Below are 20,604 nucleotides of genomic sequence, written 5' to 3' on the forward strand. Positions count from 1 at the left end.
ATCCGGAGAAGGTCTGTATGGAGGAGTGGGCCAAAATCCCTGCTGCAGTGTGTGTAAACCTGGTCAAGAACTACAGGAAACGTATGATCTCTATAATTGCAAACAGAGGTTTCTGTACCAAATATTAAGTTCTGCTTTTCTGATGTATCAAATACTTATGTCATGCAATAAAATGTAAATTAATTACTTAAAAATCATACAATGTGATTTTCTTGATTTAGATTCACAGTTGAAGTGTACCTATGATAAAATTACACACCTCTACATGCTTTGTAAGTAGCAAAAACTGCAAAATAGGCAGTGTATCAAATACTTGTTCTCCCCACTGTAAGTGAATATTTATAATGTTATTTCTGACTTCTGTTGACTGCACAATATGGCCGATATATTTTGGCTTGTTTGTTACTCAGTTTATTGCATGGTTTGCTTTTTCCGTAAAGCTTTTTTGAAATCTGACACAGCGGTTGCATTAAGGAAAAGTGTATCTAAAGTTCCATGCATTAACACTTGTATTTTCATCAACATTTATTATGAGAATTTCTGTAAATTGATGTGGCTCTCTGCAAAATCACCGCATGTTTTTGGAACTACTGAACATAACGCGCCAATGTATACTGAGATTTTTTTGATGTAAATATGAACTTTATCAAACAAAACATACATGTATTGTGTAACACAAAGTCCTATGAGTGTCATCTGATGAAGATCATCAAAGGTTAGTGATTAATTTTATCTCTATTTCAGATTTTTGTGACTCCTCTCTTTGGCTGGAAAAATGGCTGTGTTTTTCTGTGACTTGGCTCTGACCTAACATAATCGTTTGTGGTGCTTTCGCCATAAAGCCTATTTGAAATCGGACACTGTGGTGGGATTAACAAGAAATGTATCTTTAAAATGGTGTGAAATACTTCTATGTTTGAGGAGTCTTAATTATGAGATTTCTGTTGTTTTGAATTTGGCACCCTGCACTTTCACTGGCTGTTGTCATTTCGATCCCATTAGCAGGATCTCAGACCAATATTTTTTTTAATAATGATTTTGCCATTACACAATACATTGCCTAATAGCCTACCGCATATTACGCACGGCAGAAAGAAACACAGATTTAAGATTTATTTGGTACTTGGTAATTGGTCTAGCCTATACTCCAAAATTCTACAAATTCGAGTCATCGCCTTTGAGTGTGGACTGTTTTATGCATACTGGATGGACTGGTTACCTAATGCTTCGCTCCAACATTTCTATCAATGAGTCTGGGAGAGAACATAGGCGATGCTGTTGGTTCATTGATTGTGTAGGGCGGCTTACAGAGTTAGCCTACAATTACAGTGAATTTGTATTTGATTTTGAATAGCATAGTAATAGGGCATTTTTTATATTTTCATAATCAATAAGCTGACACATTACCTTCAGCTACAGAAGGTCTCACCACCGTGTGCTTCTATCTCCTCCTCTCTCTCCTTCATTCCTTTCTCGAGCGCAGAGAGAGGGGCTGTCAACAGTGTAATGAAATATGTTTTGTTGTGAAAACATGTTACTATTGATGTTTCCGAATAGACTTCACATTTCCCAAATTAAGCACTGGGTAGCTGCTGGAACAGGGTTGGGGAGTCGAAAAGAGCAAGATGGCGCCTACAGAGATGGTCAGCTCGCTTCGCGTCCTTAGGAAACTATGCAGTAATTCAATTTTTTATGTATTATTTCTTACATTGTTAGCCCAGCCGGGAAGAAATATCGGATATAAGAGCAACATTAACTTACCAACATTACGACCTTCCCGAAGCAGATCCTTTGTTTGGAGCTCCACCCTGGACATTGGTTCTAATCCCAGAGGCCGTCTCAAAACAACGTGGTCGCCTCAGGAAAGGCAGACGGAGCGGACTCATGGTCAGACTTAGAAAGCGAGCACACCATCCACCGCTTCCGAGCATATTACTCGCCAATGTACATTCTCTAAACAACAAGGTGGACTAAATTAGGGCACAAGTTGCCTTCCAGAGAGACATCAAAGATTTTAACATTCTCTGTTTCACGGAAACATGGCTCACACGGGACATGTTGTCGGAGTCGTTACAGACACAGAGTTCTTCATGCGTTGTGCCGACAGAAACAAACATCTCTGGTAAGAAGAAGGGCGTGGGTTTATGCCTCATGTTTAACGTCTCATGGTGTAATCATAACAACATACAGGAACTCAAGTCCTTTTGTTCACCTGACCTAGAATTCCTTACAATCAAATGCCGACCGCATTATCTTCCAAGAGAATTCTCTTCGATTATAGACACAGCCGTGTATATCTCCCCCAAGCAGATACCTCGACGACCCTGAAAGAACTTCACTGGACTCTATGTAAATTGGAAACCATATATCCTGAGTCTGCATTTATTGTAGCTGGGGATTTTAACAAAGCTAATTTCAGAACATTGATTGTTGCACTCTTTCGAGCAAAACTTTGGACCACTGCTACTCAAACTTCCGCAATGCATACAAGGCCCTCCCCCACCCTCTATTCGGCAAATCTGACCATGACTCCTTCTTGTTGCTCTCCTCGTATAGGCAGAAACTAAAACAGGTCGCGCCCGTGCTTAGGTCTATCCAACACTGGTCTGACAAATCGGATTCCACGCTTCAAGATTGCGTCGATCACGTGAACTGGGATATGTTCTGGGTAGCCTCAGACAATAACATCAATGTATACGCTGACTCTGTGAGTGAGTTTATTAGGAAGTGCATTGGAGATGTTTTGTTCTCTCTGTGACTTTTAAAACCTTCCCTCCTAACCAGAAACCGTGGATTGATGGCAGCATTCATGCAAAACTGAAAGCGCAAAACACCAAGTTTAATCATGGCAAGGCGACTGGAAACATGATTGGATACAAAGAGTGTAGCTATTCCCTCCGCAAGGCAATCAAACAAGCAAAACTTCAGTATAGAGACGATGGAGACTCGAAATTCAACAGCTCAAACATGAGACGTATGTGCAGGGTCTACACATAATCACGGAATACAAAAAGAAAACCAGCCCCGTCGCGGACATCGACGTCTCACTCCCAGACAAATTAAACAACTTCTTGGCACGCTTTGAGGACAATACAGTGCCACCTACACAGCCCGCTACCAACGACTGTGTGCTCTCCTTCAACGTGGCCAACGTGAGTAAAACATTTAAACGTGATAACCCTCGCAAGGCTGCCGGCCCAGACGGCATCCCTATCCGCATTCTCAGAGCATGCGCAGACCAGCTGGCTGGTGTGTTGACGGACATATTCAATCAATCCCTATCCCAGTGTGGTGTCCCCACATGCTTCAAGATGGCCACCATTGTTCCTGTTCCCAAGAAAGCTAAGGTAACTGAACTAAATGACTATCGCCCAGCAGCACTCACTTCACATCATGAAGTGCTTTGAGAGACTAGTCAAGGAAATATCACCTCCACCCTACCTGACACCCTAGACCCACTCCAATTTGCTTACCTCCCCAATAGGTCCACAGACGATGAAATCGCCATCACACTGCCCTATCCCATCTGGACAAGAGGAATACCTATGTAAGAATGCTGTTCATTGACTACAGCTCAGCATTAAATACCATAGTACCCTCCAAACTCATCATTAAGATTGAGGCTCTCTGCAACTGGGTCCTAGACTTTCTGATGGGCCGCCCCCAGGTGGTGAAGTAAGGAAACAACATCTCCACCCCACTGATCCTTAACACTGGGGCCCCACAAGGGTGCATTCTCAGCCCTCTCCTGTAATCCGTGTTCACCAATGACTGCATGGCCATGCACACCTCCAACTCAATCAACAAGTTTGCAGACAATACTACAGTAGTAGGCTTGATTACCAACAATGAGAAAACAGCCTATAGGGAGGAGGTGAGGGCCCTCGGAGTGTGGTGTCAGGAAAACAATCTCTCACTCAACGTCAACAAAAAAGGAAATGATCGTGGACTTCAGGAAACAGCAGAGGGAGCACCCCCCTATCCACATCGACGGGACAGTAGTGGGGAAGGTGGAAACTTTTAAGTTCCTCAGCATACACATCACGGACCAACTGAAATGGTCTACCCACACAGACAGCGTGGTGAAGAAGGCGCAACAGCGCCTCTTCAACCTCAGGAGGCTGAAGAAATGTGGCTTGTCAACAAAAACCCTCACAAACTTCTACAGACTCACAATCGAGAGCATCCTGTCGAGCTGTATCACCACCTGGTACTGCAACTGCATCAACCGCAAGGCTCTCCAGAGGCTAGTGCGGTCTGCACAACGCAACACAGGGGGCAAACTGCCTGCCCTCCAGGACACCTACACCACCCGATGTCACAGGAAGGCCAAAAAGATCATCAAGGACAACAACTACCCGAGCCACTGCCTGCTCCCCCCGCTATCATTCAGAAGGCGAGATCAGTACAGGTTAATCAAAGCTGGGACCGAGAAACTGAAAAACAGCTTCTACCACAAGGCCATCAGACTGTTAAACAACCATCACTAACATAGAGTCTGCTGCCAACTTACAGACTCAAATAACTGGCCACTTTAATAGATGTATTTAACATGGGTGTCACAAGTCACTTTAAATATTGCCACTTTAATAATGTTTACATATCCTACATTACTCATCTCATATGCATACAGTCGGAAGTTTACATACACCTTAGCCAAGTACATTTAAACTCAGTTTTTCCACAATTCCTGACATTTATCCTAGTAAACATTCCCTGTCTTAGGTCAGTTAGGATCACCACTTTACTATAAGGATGTGAAATGTCAGAATAATAGCAGAGAGAATGATTTCTTTCAGCTTTTATATCTTTCATCATATTCCCAGTCAGTCAGAAGTTTACCAACACTCAATTAGTATTTGGTAGCATTGCCTCTAAATTGTTTTACTTGGGTCAAACATTTTGGGTTGTCTTCCACAAGCTTCCCACAATAAGTTGGGTGAATTTTGTCCCATTCCTTCTGACAGAGCTGGTATAACTGAGTCAAGTTTGTAGGCCTCCTTGCTCACACACACGTTTTCAGTTCTGCCCACATATTTTTTTAGAGGATTGAGGTCAGGGCTTTGTGATGGCCACTCCAATACCTTGACTTTGTTGTCCTTAAGACATTTTGCCACAACTTTGGAAGTATGCTTGGGGTAATTGTCCATTTGGAAGACCTATTTGCGACCAAGCTTTAACTTCCTGACTGATGTCTTGAGATGCTGCTTCAATATATCCACATAATTGTCCTCCCTCATGATGCCATCTATTTTGTGAAGTGCACCAGTCCCTCCTGCAGCAAAGCACCCCCACAACTTGATTCTGCCACCCCCGTGCTTCACGTTTGGGATGGTGTTCTTCGGCTTGCAAGCCTCCCCCTTTCTCCTCCAAACATAATGATGGTCATTATGTTCTAATTTTGTTTGATCAGACCAGAGGATATTTCTCCAAAAAGTATGAACTTTGTCCCCATGTGCAGTTGCAAACCGTATTCTGTCTTTTTTTATGGTGGTTTTGGAGCAGTGGCTTCTTTCTTGCTGAGTGGCCTTTCAGGTTATGTCGATATAAGACTTGTTTTACTGTGGATATAGTTACTTTTGTAACTGTTTCCTCCAGCATCTTCACAAGGTCCTTTGCTGTTGTTCTGGGATTGACTTGCACTTTTTGCACCAAAGTACATTCATCTCTAGGAAACAGAACGTATCTCCTTCCTGAGCGGTATGACGGCTGTGTGCTCCCATGGTGTTTATACTTGCATACTATTGTTTGGACAGATGAACGTGGTACTTTCAGGCATTTGGAAATTGCTCCCAATGATGAACCAGACTTGTGGAGGTCTAGAATTTTTTTCTGAGGTCTTGGCTGATTTCTTTTCATTTTCCCATGATGTCAAGCAAAGAGGCACCGAGTTTAATATAGGCCTTGAAATACATCCGCAGGTCCACCTCCAATTGACTCAAATGATGTCAGAAGCTTCTAAAGCTTGACATAATTTTCTGGAATTTTCCAAGCTGTTTAAAGACACAGTCAACTTAGTGTATGTGAACTTTTGACCCACTGGAATTGTGATACAGTGAATTCTAAGTGAAATAATCTGTCTCTAAAAAAATTTTTGGAAAATGCACTTGTGTCATGCACAAAGTAGACGTCCTAAACGACTAGCCAAAACTATAGTGTGTTAACAAGAAATTTGTGGAGTTGTTAAAAACTAGTTTTAATGACTCCATCCCAAGTGTATGTAAACTTCCGACTTCAACTGTATACTGTATTTTATTCCATCTATTGTATCTTGCCTATGCCGCACGGCCATCTTGCATCCATATATTTATATGTACATATTCTTATTCCATCCGCTTACATTGTGTGTATAAGGTAGTCGTTGTGAATTGGTTAGATTACATGTTAGATAGTACTGCACTGTCGGACTAGAAGCACAAGCATTTCGCTACACTCGCTTTAACATCTGCTAACCATGTGTATTTGACCAATAAAATTGGATTTGACATGGTGTACATGGTTTGGGAGGCATATTAGCTGTCGCGCAGTGAGAGGCTGCATGCTCTTGAAACAGTGGTTGATGTGTTGAGTGAAATAAGTGTTCTTGTTCTAATCCCAGACATTTCTATATGTCATGCCGTGTGAAAGGAGAGTTTTGATGGAACGCCAGCCAGCCTTCTCCTCCTACTATATTTATTTTCCCTCTGCTAATATAAAGCATTGCTCCACTAAAACCGGAGGAGCCAACCTGGCCGGATTGAAAAAAACAAGACAGAGAAAGCAGCATCCTTTCGCTATTCGCTATTCCCCCTGTTTCTGTTCGTGCCCATTTCGCAATGGGCCACTCTAAATCGAAACCAATTTGACATATTAGTATAAACAAGGTTAAATTAAGAATAGTCTGACGGGTGAAAATATGATCGCTTGAGAGATCAGCGTGTGCAGGAACAGAGCGCAAGCTTTATTTATTTTGAATCATAAATAGCCTATCGTCGCATTATGCAGCTCATATATGCTTTGATTTCTCAGACATTTTGTTGTATCATTCACAACTAAAGATGGCAAATAACTCTTCATCTACCGTACAAGACCTGTTTCAAATGACCACATTTAAGTACAACATACTGTATGAGTCGGCCTACTGTACTGTATGTTGTTTGACTAAGCGCCATACCATATGCTGTAAGCTAGTTCATTTAGAAGACAAGATATCCTTGTAAGTCCTGTGCCATTATTTTATATTATATGATTTTATAGTAAGAGCAATATAATTGAACTTAGCTGAATAAAATATAAAGGATAGAAGCGGCTACAGTTCCTTCAGAAAGTATTCATACTCCTTGACTTATTCCACATTTTGTTGTGTTACAGCCTGAATTCAACATGGATTAACATGATGTATCTCCTCACCCATCTACACACAATATCTCATAGTGACAAAGCGAAAACATGTTTTAAGAAATGTTATGAAAATTAAAGACAGAAATATAATTCATTGACATAAGTATTCACATCCCATAAGTCAATACATGTTAGAATCATGTTAGAATAGCAATTACAGCCGTGAGTCTTTCTGGGTAAGTCTCTAATAAATTAAAGCTCTTTCAAATTGGTTGTTGATCATTGCTAGATAGCCATTTTCAAGTATTGCCATCGGTTTAAGTCAAAACTGTAACTAAGCCACTTAGGATCATTCAATGTCAAATTTGTAAGCAACTCCAGTGTATATTTGGCCTTGTGTTTTAGGTTATAGTACTGTCACCCATTGTCTGTTGGAAAGCAGGCTGAAACAGGGTTTCCTCAAGGATTTTGCAAGTACTTAGCTCAATTTATTTTTATCCACCAAAACTTCCTAGTTCTTGCCTATGACAAGCATACCCATAACATGATGCAGCCATCACCATGCTTGAAAATATGAAGAGTGATACTCAGTGTTGTGTTGGATTTGCCCCAAACATAACACTTTGTATTGAGGACATAAAGTTAATTTATTTTGCAGTTTTACTTTAGTGCCTTTAGTGTCTCACAGGATGCATGTTTTGGATTTTTTTATTCTGTACATGCTACTTTCATTTCTCTCTATCATTTAGGATAGTATTGTGGAGTAACTACAATGTTGTAGATTCATCCTCAATTTTCTCCTATCTCAGCCATTGAGCAACTGAGTTAGGAAGAATGTCTGTATCTTTGTAGTGACTGTGTCACGACTTTCGCCGAAGTCGGTCCCTCTCCTTGTTCGGGCGCATTTGGCGGTCGACATCACCGGCCTCCTAGTCATCGCCGATCCACTTTTAATTTTCCATTTGTTTTGTCTTTGTTTTACACACCTGGTTTGAAATCCCCAATTACATGTTCATTATTTAACCCCATGGTTTTTGTGTGTGATTGTTTTTGTATTGTTCGGTCCGATTTTGTGGGCTTGGTATATCAAATGTATTTGGATTTTGAGTAAAGTTACTTTTATTACTCATCTCTGCTGTCCTGCTCCTGACTCCTCTGCACACGCTACACCCAGACCTTTACAGACTGGGTGTATTGACACACCCATTAAAAGTGTAATTAATAACTTCAACAGGATATTCAATGTCTGCTTTTTTCAATTTTTACCCATCTACCAATAGGTGCCCTTCTTTGTGTTTGAAATTCACTGCTGAACTACTGAGGGATATTACAGATAATTGTATGTGTGGGATACAGAGATGAGGTTTTTAATTCATTGGTAAAAAATGTCAAGAAATATAATTCAACATGTACAGTATGGGGTATTGTGTGTAGGCCAGTTAAACAAAATCTACATTTAATCAATATAACATTCAGGCTGTAACACAACAAAATGTGGAAAAAGTCAAGGGGTGTGAATACTTTCTGAAGGTACTGTATTATGTTCTTCTGAAATACATTTCCTTCATATCATAATACTTATTTACACCTGCCTAAAATAAACAATGGATTTATTGTGATGGTGTATATTAAATAGATTTCTTAGACTTTTTAAAATGCATATGTTCCAAAGGCTTGTACTTGTGGAGGTCTGGAGTTGCTAAATGTGTTTATGCTAATTAGCGGTCAATTACCGTGAGACCGGCAGTCATTTGCATGACAATTACCGGCTGACAAAATTTCATGACCGCCACAGCCCTATATCCGCTAATTACAATTTGGCATTTTGCTTGGCTTTGACGCTGTGTCTAGTGAGCACAAAATAAGACACTTTACCCTGTTATTTTGTCGTTAGTGCTCTATGACCCGTTGTTTTCTGCTTAATTAATCTCCTAATGTTATATTTACTTGTGGAAATGTCCATTGTGGGCTGTTAAGTGCTACATGCAAGGAAAGGCAACCCTTAATAGTAATTAGAGATATGGTGAGCAAGCCTCAGCCTCCACTATCTCAGGGGGCTGTGGGAGAGAGCTGTGCAGCTCGGTGGTGGTGAAAAGGCGAATGGTTCCCCCGGGTGGACAGGCGAGTCCTCCAATAAAAAGATGGCTGTGTTCGAAGTACCACACTAAGGCTATGTTTCAATGTTCGTACTAGCATACAACTTAGAAGCCACGGCCAATACATTGCTTCATTATAAGCTGTATGCTAGTATAGATATTTGAACAGAGCCTCACAGTACATATTTTAAAATATCTATCGACCACTAGAGCCTTTCAATGCCAATACATTATTATACCGAATAACAAGCCATGGTCGTGTCTGAATATGCGATAATAGAACATTTTATAGAATGTGAAATGTTGAAAATTGAGGATGCTTTAAATGCCAGGATGTCATACTCATTTCGGCTTTTCATCTAGTAGAATTGGTTGCATGCTATTGAGGAAGAGAGTCATCTTTTCAGACCCACCTGTGTTTGACAAAAGCTGACAATCAGCCGATAATGAAAGAAGGCACTGTATCAAATTGAAATAATGACGGGAAACAACATTAGATAGTGCATTTTCAAATTAGGGTGAGTCTATTGTTGCTGCTTATATTTGTTTCGTACGCATACCTGCATACTAAACAGTACGTTCTAAATAGTATGTAGTACCTAGTATGTAGTTTTAGTAAGTAGTAGGCAATGTCCAATTCCCTGTGATTACAAAGTGGAGTGGACTTCCTTCAATAGTATTTTGAAATAGGCCACCAGTACAAAGTTTGAATGAACAAAAGGCTAAGTTAATAGAGATGCCAGTCAGAGCAGGAGTCTTCTGACATCTCACCCGTTTTGAGACTTTAGCTCTCATCAAGCCTGCTTTCATCAAACCCGATGCATCATCCAGTCAAGAGTCTGACAAAATCCCCTCCACTTAGTGATGGGCTTGGGCCAGACAGGAAGTCTGCCTGTCTGAAGCCGGTGAGGAGCAGCCGAGCTTCAGAAGTCCCGAGCTCAGCGAAGACGAAAACATCTAAACAATGCAATAATGGTCGGTAGCGTCGCGAGAAAGGGTTTCAGGCTTGCATGTGTAATCAAATGCTTCTCGTTTAGCGGTGGTAAAAAGTGGCTGATCAATTTTCTCTCTCTCGCCGCTACACTGTGGCTATAGGAAGAATGGTGGGCTATATATTCATTTTCCCCATTTATACCCTTCTGTTCTCGCCACAATAAGATCATCTCAACACGATAGAAAATGGTAGCATCTTCACTCGTCAATTGTTTGCCCAAATCCCAACCCCGTTATGCACTTGTGGAGATCTGAGAAGATGAGGAATGTATAAGTAACATTGAAATAACTCTTTTGCTCACTGATATGCTAGGTGAATTTTTACCATACTTATCTATTTCATTCAGATATCCACAAATACACAAGAGTGGGAGCTAGGGGTTGATTTGCGATTGGGTGCCTGCCTACCTGCCTGCCTGCCTGTCTGTCTAGTTGGCAGAGGTTTAAATCTCATCCAACAGTTCATTATTCATTCATTATTCAGACTCGGTCCCTACGAGGGCTGTTACAAGTGAAGCTCCACAGCTTTTTACAGAGCTTCTATATCTAACTTCTCTGATTATACTGGATCCGCTCTCCTCTCTCCTCACTTCTATCCCTTCTCTCCCTCTCTCCCCGCTCCCCTCTCTAGTCTCCCGACTCAGTTGGAGAGTCCCAAACCGTGTAATTTTAAACAAATAACATCCAGCTTCAGAAAGAGGGGCAGAGACCTGCTGGAGTGCTGTGTAGTGTGGAGCGAGGCAGAGTGTGAAAAGAGAGGGCAGAATAGAGGTAAAAGGTCACCAACTACAGCCATACTTGGGTCCGGGGGGGGGTCACACCAAGGGCCTGAGTTGCCGTGCTTTAATCGGGCAAGAAGTCCTTGAGGGGGTCACACACAGAGGTCGCCCATAGGGGTCATCATTGAAGCATCCTCGGCACAGAGAACCCACAGGCGATGGATATGCACACAGCACAGTCATGTTTAATTCAAAACGCACTGTTCACATGAGGTCTGGAATAGACACACATGCGCGCCCACACACACACACATTCTGCATCCATAAACTGCATCCATGAACACACATGCTTTCTCTGGCTGTAGAGGATTTTAGATATCTGTCCGTGTGCAAACACTATTAATTACAGCTACGCGCTGATGCATTATAAACCGTGAGGGGTATTATTTTCCCATCCATCTCAGACACTGACAGTCAGTTAGATAGTGTACTACTTAGCTACAGTGCACCCGCGTCAATCCGCATAGAGAGCGGGAGCAGATTTATTAGACTTTTCAAAGCCAACATCCTTAGATTGATCCCAACTTTTAGACACTCTTATAAAACTCTCCTGCTGTGCACGCCAAATTACCTTAATGCATTAAAGGCACTTTGCAGCTTTCTTTTATATTTTATTTCACTGCTTCCCCTTAAGTAAGGACAACAAAAAAAAGTTGCAGCGAAATATAGCATCTGCTAGCCGCATAACCCCTCAATCTCCAGATAGATGAATGATGTAACTCACAGGAAAAGAAAAGGTTAGGGTCCCGTTTCCCGCGTCCTTCTCGCTTTCCCTGACAAGCTAATAGGGGAGATGTAGAAGCTCTTTCATTGCCCTGCACTTCATTTCAGTTTATTTAACACCTGGGATCCCTCTGGATTGTAAAACATGTATTTACTACCACTTATTCATCTCCCGGGTTCTCTTTTTGTGCTGGGCATTCATAAATCCCCCCTTCAGACGAATGATTAATTTGAAATGCAACCTGGTCATGGATCAGGTTAGGGAACTCTTAAATGCAAAACAATCATGAGGCCTTGAAAAATGTCACCCTCTTAAAACGTTGTCCATCCCCTATCTGCGTTAAGTGGGCTCTCTCTGATTTGAATGGGGCTATTTTGGCTAATTTGGGCACAGATTTATATACAGGGTTGGGTTGTTAAAACAATGCGGCTGTTGGCCAGGCTGCTCCAATGAGAAGGTGGGAAGACAGGTCATCGGTGTGGCCTAAAGAGGGCAGCACAAACAAAGGCTTGAGCCGGTTGGATGAGGTTCCACCACCACCTGAGAGCAAGGGGGGGAGATGGGGAGAGAGAAAGAGATGAGGAATGAGATGAGAGACAGAGATGGAGAGAGAGACAGAGAGGGAGACAGATGGAGAGAGAGACAGAGATGGAGCGAGAGACAGATGGAGGGGAGAGAGAGATGAGGGGAGAGAAAGATGAGGGGAGAGAGAGATGGGAGAGGGGAGAGATGAGGGGAGAGAGAGATGCGAGAAGGGAGAGAGATGAGGAGAGAGATGGGGAGAGAGAGGTGGGGAGAGAGAGAGATGAGGAGAGAGAGAGAGGTGGGGAGAGAGAGAGATGGGGAGAGAGAGAGATGGGGAGAGAGAGAGAGATGGGGAGAGAGAGAGAGATGGGGAGAGAGAGAGATGGGGAGAGAGAGAGAGATGGGGAGAGAGAGAGAGATGAGGAGAGAGATGAGAGACAGAGATGGAGAGAGAGACGGAGAGTGAGACGGAGAGGGAGAGAGAGACGGAGAGGGAGACAGAGATGGAGAGAGAGACGGAGAGGGAGACAGAGATGGAGAGAGAGACGGAGAGGGAGACAGAGATGGAGAGAGAGACAGATGAGGGGAGACAGAGATGGAGAGAGAGACAGATGGAGGGGAGAGAGAGAGAGATGAGGGGAGAGAAAGATGAGGGGAGAGAAAGATGAGGGGAGAGAAAGATGAGGGGAGAGAGATGTGAGAGGGGAGAGATGAGGGGAGAGAGATGAGAAGGGAGAGAGATGATGAGAGAGATGGGGAGAGAGAGATGGGGAGAGAGAGAGATGAGGCAGCAGTGGGGAGTTGAGGAGAGGGAGACAGAGATGGGAGAGAGACGGAGAGGGAGACAGATGGAGAGAGAGACGGAGAGGGAGACAGAGATGGAGAGAGAGACGGAGAGGGAGACAGAGATGGAGAGAGAGAGATGGAGGGGAGAGAGATGAGGGGAGAGAGAGATGAGGAGAGAGAGAGAGGTGGGGAGAGAGAGAGATGGGGAGAGAGAGAAAAGGGGAGAGAGAGATGGGAGAGGGGAGAGATGAGGGGAGAGAGATGAGGAGAGAGATGAGGAGAGAGAGAGATGAGGAGAGAGAGATGAGGAGAGAGAGATGAGGAGAGAGAGATGGGGAGAGAGAGAGATGGGGGAGAGAGAGAGAGATGGGGAGAGAGATGAGAGGCAGCAGTGTGGAGTTGAGGAGAGGGAGACAGAGATGGAGAGAGAGACAGAGAGGGAGACAGAGATGGAGAGAGAGAGATGGAGGGGAGAGAGAGATGAGGGGAGATAAAGATGAGGGGAGAGAAAGATGAGGGGGAGAGAAAAGGGGAGAGAGAGATTGGAGAGGGGAGAGATGAGGGGAGAGAGATGCGAGAAGGGAGAGAGATGATGAGAGAGAGAGATGATGAGAGAGAGAGATGAGGAGAGAGAGAGATGAGGAGAGAGAGAGATGGGGAGAGAGAGAGAGATGGGGGAGAGAGAGAGATGGGGGAGAGAGAGAGAGAGAGAGAGATGGGGAGAGAGAGAGAGAGATGGGGAGAGAGAGATGGGGAGAGAGAGAGATGGGAGAAGGGAAGATGAGAGAGAGAGAGATGGGGAGAGAGAGAGATGGAAGAAGGGAAGATGAGAGAGAGAGATGGGGAGAGAGAGAGATGGGAGAAGGGAAGATGAGAGAGAGAGATGGGAGAAGGGAAGATGAGAGAGAGAGATGGGAGAAGGGAAGATGAGAAGAGATGGGAGAAGGGAAGATGAGAGAGAGAGAGATGGGGGAGAGAGATGGGAGAAGGGAAGATGAGAGAGAGAGAGATGGGGAGAGAGATAGATGGGGAGAAAGAAAGAGATGAGGAGAGAGACGGAGAGAGAGATGGAAAGAGAGATGGGGGAGAGAGATGGGGGAGAGAGATGAGGGGAGAGAGAGAGAGATGAGGAGAGAGATGGGGAGAGAGAGAACTGGGAAGAGAGAAAGAGATGGGAGGAGAGAGAGAGAGGCAGCAGGAGGATAAATAAATACAGGTAATGTAGCGAGATGTTTGGAGGAGAGGAAGATCAGTGGGGGTGAGGTGGGCTAGCGTGTATTACACATTCGATATAGGGGGTCAAAATGTGAGAGGCACCTGTGGCGAGATTCCACACTCTCTCTCAGCAATGGGAGAAGGAGAGGGTGGAAGAGAGAACAAGTCGCACTGCCCACCATGCAGGTCAGTCACTAATGCGACAGCAGTACACCACCTGCCTCGCCCCCCCCCACAGAGACACGCAACAGCCCCCCCCCCCCCCTCCACTCCAAATCTGCAACAGCTTGGGTATTAGGGAGACGTTGCGTACACACACACCTCCCTTGCCACATGGCGGGGAGCATTTACATAAACAAGCAGGAGAAAAGCATGCTTCCAATGCGAATAGATTACGTTGCATAGTGGTTTGCGCAGCTTGACTTTAAAAATGGTTGATCAAACACTCGCCCCCCCGTCTGTCCGTCTGTCCCGTTTCTCTGTCATTTCATAGGCGCACGTGGCAGGGGGATAGAGTGGAAAGGAAAATAGAGACAGTCCTTAAAGGCCCAGTGTAGTCAACAACTCGATTTTCTTGTGCTTTATATATATATTTCCACACTGAGGTTCGAATAATGCTGTGAAATTGTGAAAATGATGATAATGGCCTTTTAGTAAAAGAGCTGTTTGAAAAGACCACCTGAAATTTCAGCCTGTTTTTTGGTGGAATGGAGTTTTGGTCTGCCTGGTGACATCACCAGGCGGTAAATTAGTTAATAGACCAATAAGAGTTCCAAACCTCTCTGCCAATAACTGCTGGTTTTCAGTTTTCCCCTCCCCTGTCAGGCCACTACCTGACAGTCAAGTAAAATTCTTGCTTGAGAAATTGCACTTTGCTGAGAAGCAATTTTGTATTTTTTTTAGAGCAGTAAAGTTTTTACACAGAAATGATTTGATATGGAGATCAAAACGGCCTCATTGGCCCTTTAATTGCCTTTTCAGTCGTTAACGGCCCCACACCTCATGAAACATTAATTACACAAAAGAGATAGTGACGCCTATTAATTTAAAAGTATTCACTGTGTCCCAAGAACTGACCGATAGCAATTCACAACAAAAACTCTCGCGACCCACAATTACCAAACAAAACAAAAACATTTAAATGTACCTGTACCTGTAACGTTTATTTATACCCCCTAACTGCTTTAATCTGTGGAGTGAGTGATTACACAATACTTAATCAGGGGTTAACCCTTTCAGCGCCTCCCTCTTTCCAAATCCCCTATCCATATAGTGTTGTTCATATTGAAGACGGTCTTGTTCTCCCTGAGGACAGGAAGTAATTGACAAAGAGGATCTGTTAATTACGGCTACAGCTGGGAGGGACAGGTAAGCACATCACTCTCCTCCTCCCATCTCTCTCTTCCCTACTCTCTCCTTCTCTTTTTCTCTCTCCTCCTCCCTCACTCCCTCCCCCTCTCACTCCCTCCCCCTCTCACTCCCACCCCCCTCCCTCCTTCCCCTCACTCCCTCCCTCCCCTCACTCACTCCCACCCTCCCTCACTCCCTCCCACCTTCCCCTCACTCACTCCCACCCTCCCTCCCTCACTCACTCACTCACACCCCCTCACAACACCCTCTCTCTCCTCTGATTTAATGGCCACGGAGATCATATGACATCAAACCTCTTGATGGGAAATACCCTTGACATCGTTGCTCAGACCTAACATACATTCTCTCCCCTCCCACTTTCCACTCCTCCCGCTCTGACTTGAATTTTTTTTCACTTCATCATGAAATAGGGGGAAAACCAACATGAGCTATTCACATAATAAGTAAAGCTTACTCTATAGAGTAGTACTACATTTCCTCTTTGATCAAAGACTGGAATCACTAGCAGTGAAACGGCCACGTCAGTTTGCTATATTACAACAACAAAGACGTTACTTAAAACATCCAGCACGTTATTTTTGTTGTCATGGCACGTGTGATAGCACAACAGATTATGTACTACAATTGCTTTCACCACGATGCTGCATCAGATGCTCATCTCCTCAAAACTAAACAATAGCAAATGCCTGGGGTGGCCAGTGGCCCTTTTTTCGCCTATCGTGGATCACAGCTTTAAGGCAAGGCCAACTATCATGTCAAGAGAGGGCTAGGGTGGGTTGATCTATTATGGCAAGGCCACCTACATAAAATAGCATGGGGGATAGTTAGAGCATAATGTTCTTGAGAACCGCCAAGACAGAATCACCTCTGATGATGTATGAGTGTTAATAAATTCCCTTTATAAGTGTGCTGGTTTTCATAGAATAGAGACAAACCTTAGATGGCATCATGCCTTAGAGGTAGGTAAGTATCCTAGCAGTTAAATGTGTTTGGCCATCAACCAAAAGATCTCTGGTTCAAATCCCTGAGCCGACTATGTGAAGAATCTGTCGATGTGCCCTTGAGCAAGGCACTTAACATCCTGCGGTTAAGGTTTGGGGGAAAGGGGGGTGGGTTGCCCATGCTACAGCTATATCAGTCCGCTATATACAGTCCCAGTGCACTACTTTTGTGAGAATAAAAAAAAATACAAATTATGTATTCATTATTTATTTATGATTTATTTTTCAAGGGAGCTGCAGCACCCCTACTGTGGCTATGCACATACCCCTAACTGATCCTCTAAATGCTAAATGTCATCGTGTTTTTGTATGTCACTCATTTTGCAGGTGTGGCGTATAGGTTGTTATACATTGCTTTTGGAATTTCACATTGAGAGCAGCATTAAAGCTGTGGCCTATGGCCTCACCTGCTCTTGAGATGCTGGATGCTGCCCAGACACTTGAACTGTCCATTCACCATGATGGCCATGCGTGTGCACAGGGCCTCACACTCTTCCATGCTGTAAGAGATAGAGAGAGTGAGAGAGAGACAGAGAAACAGAGAGACAAAGAGAGACAGAGAAACAGAGAGAGACAGAGAGAGAGAGAGGTTCAATTGTGGACTATAGAATTTTAAGTTTATATGAAAAGGTGTTGACCCTATGCAAACATTAGTCAAAAGATTTGCAGACTTGAATCAAGAGTCAGTAAGATAAGCATTTTTCGGGTTTTGTTGTCTACAATGTCCTCTCTTCACCCAGAGGGCTGACTAATGACCAACGTTCAAGCTCAGCCTTTTTCCTTATTTGAAGAAATAAAACAAGAAACATTTGGTCCGTCTTTGAAATATGCCTGCCGCATCCACATTTCGCCTGCTCTGTGGTTAATGCTGCAGACAATGGGTAACTTTTAGCTGAACAATTATTTTCCCCGGGATTCGCTTCATGCTGTTCGTTGAAAGGCGCGACGGAGTGGGCGTGAGACAAGGGAGGAGAACATCTGTACATTTTTGCATTATTTTATGTTTCTTTGAGTTTCAGCAGCCATTTTGGATGCAGACAGATTCATTTCTTGCTGAGGTGGAGGCTTTGTATTGCTTTGCTGAGGGATGGAGCAATTAGGATCATGACGATGTAAAACCTGCCGAATGCGCCACTCGACAAACTAAAGCACCTGGTTGGGATATGGACGATTGAACGCAACTGAGCCGTGTTCCCGCTATTGCTAATATAACAAATGTATTTTGTTTCTCAGAAAAACAACACAATATGGAGTGGTGTTAATGGATTCACAAACTAAACTGTACAAAAGGGTTTTGCACCACCCGCTTCCAACAGAAGTTAAGATTTGAAAAGAATATTGCAGGTTGGAGAGAGAAAACATTGGAGTCACGAATAAACATGAATGTAGTGAAGTACTATCCATCTCGCTGTTTGTACTTCGTGGATTTCTCAGTTTGAGTTACGTTGTGTCGTATTGGTTATTGCACCATTGTCTACTCCTGCTGGTCCATTCACTAATTGCGTATGAAGACAGTAAAGTCTAACTCTGAAAATCAGATCTAATATCTTTAAAGGACCAACATCAACTTTCAAGGAATTTCATTTCCTCATGGTTTTTGAAGGACACAGCTCAGAAATGCCTTAATTAGTTTAGCATTGCTTTATAACCTTAGCATTATCCCAAAAACATATGTTGCAAGGACGTGAAGAAGTGTTGTATTGCTAATGTTTTCAACCTTGCGAATGAGAACCCAATAGTAAAACAGGAAAATGCCATTCAGAGCCACACTCACAAATCTCAAGTTAGAATTGGGCCTTAAAACTGTAAGAATATGTACCTGTGTGATGTTAGGATGACCGAGCGTTCCTCTTTGATGACACTCAGGATACAGTCCCACAGGAAGCGTCTGGCTTTGGGGTCCATCCCTGTCGTTGGCTCGTCCTAGAGTAATGGGAAAAAAACATTCCCTCAACATTTGACCTCCATTAAGTTCGATGTTATCCCATTTCTACTCCTATTCTCCCTTAAAATTCTCTCAATCTTACTTCATGTTCCACATCCGTAGACAAAACATTTCATAAAAATAATATATTTTGGGGTATTTTAATCAATCTATCTATCCTTTTCAAAGCCCCTAGAGTCAATTAACGCGCTAAATGAAATCTAAGTTACATAATAAGAACATCTCCATTAAAATCTGTCAGATTAAGATAGAGATACCGCATCGGCAGATGTAGCACTTCAACATCTGCGGTGAAAGGTGGAAGAGCTCGAGCGGTGTTTGTCAGACCATGAGACATACCAAAAATCGATCTTCTCACGAAAACATCTGTAGCATCCAAACGGTTTGACCTAACTATTAAGACAATGGAAAGGGGAGATTCTCACTAGCATGACTGCTCTACGACCCCCAGAAGTGTCCAAGGACTCATATGAAGGTAACCGGTACCAGTTTTTAAAAAATGTATTGAAGTATGAAGGTAGTTTTGGGCCTACCCCCAATTTTTTTTCTATGTGTGAAAAATGTATACTGTATATACAGTTGAAGTCAGAAGTTTACATACACATAAGCTTGTTTTTCAACCACTCCACAAATTTCTTGTTAACAAACTATAGTTTTGGCAAGTCGGTTAGGCCATCTACTTTGTGCATGACACAAGTAATTTTTTCAACAATTGTTTACAGACAGATTATTTCACTTATAATTCACTGTATCACAACTCCAGTGAGTCAGAAGTTTACATACACTAAGTTGACTGTGCCTTTAAACAGCTTGGAATATTCCAGAAAATGATATAATGGCTTTAGAAGCTTCTGATCATTTGAGTCAATTGGAGGTGTACCTGTGGATGTATTTCAATGCCTACCTTCAAACTCAGTGCCTCTTTGCTTGACATCATGGGAAAATCAAAATAAATCAGCTAAGACCTCAGAAAAAAATTTGCAAACCTCCACAAGTCTGGTTCATCCTTGGGAGCAATTTCGAATGCCTGAAGGGACCATGTTCATCTGTACAAACAATAGTACGCAAGTATAAATACCATGGGACCATGCAGCCGTTATACCGCTCAGGAAGGTGACACGTTCTGTATCCTAGAGATGAAAGTACTTTGGTGCGAAAAGTGCAAATCAATCCCAGTACAACAGCAAAGAACCTTGTGAAGATGCTGGAGGAAACAGGTACAAAAGTATCTATATCCACAATAAAACGAGTCCTATATCGATATAACCTGAAAGGCCGCTCAGCAAGGAAGAAGCCACTGCTCCAAAATCACCATAAAAAAGCCAGACTACGGTTTGCAACTGCACATGGGGACCAAGATCGTACTTTTTGGAGAAATATCCTCTGGTCTGATAAATGAAAAATAAAACTGTTTGCCAATAATGACCATTATTATGTGTGGAGGAAAAAGGGGGAGGCTTGCAAGCCAAAGAACACCGTCCCAAACCGTGAAGCACGGGGGTGGCAGCATCATGTTGTGGGGGTGCTTTGCTGCAGGAGGGACTGGTGCACTTCACAAAATAGATGGCATCATGAGGGAGGACAATTATGTGGATATATCGAAGCAACATCTCAAGACATCAGTCAGGAAGTTAAAGCTTGGTCGCAAATGGGTCTTCCAAATGGACAATGACCCCAAGCATACTTCCAAAGTTGTGGCAAAATGTCTTAAGGACAACAAAGTCAAGGTATTGGAGTGGCCATCACAAAGCCCTGACCTCAATCCTATAGAACATTTGTGGGCAGAACTGAAAAAGCGTGTGAACAAGGAGGCCTTCAAACCTGACTCAGTTACACCAGCTCTGTCAGG

At 43.1% G+C, this 20,604-nt stretch overlaps 1 protein-coding gene across 1 annotated transcript in view; it reads right to left on the bottom strand.

Annotated features, from left to right (window-relative positions):
* LOC135515515 (phospholipid-transporting ATPase ABCA1-like) overlaps positions 1-20,604 on the bottom strand; it is a 257,293-nt gene that overhangs the window by 9,791 nt on the left and 226,898 nt on the right. Inside the window, exons 45-46 of the mRNA XM_064939137.1 lie at positions 18,630-18,733; positions 17,218-17,310 (exon numbers count right to left, since the gene is read on the bottom strand). Coding sequence (XP_064795209.1) covers positions 17,218-17,310; positions 18,630-18,733 — 197 coding nt within the window. The remainder of the gene's footprint in view (positions 1-17,217; positions 17,311-18,629; positions 18,734-20,604) is intronic.

The sequence above is a fragment of the Oncorhynchus masou genome, chromosome 27 (genome assembly GCF_036934945.1).
Source record: "Oncorhynchus masou masou isolate Uvic2021 chromosome 27, UVic_Omas_1.1, whole genome shotgun sequence".
Lineage (NCBI taxonomy): Eukaryota > Metazoa > Chordata > Actinopteri > Salmoniformes > Salmonidae > Oncorhynchus > Oncorhynchus masou.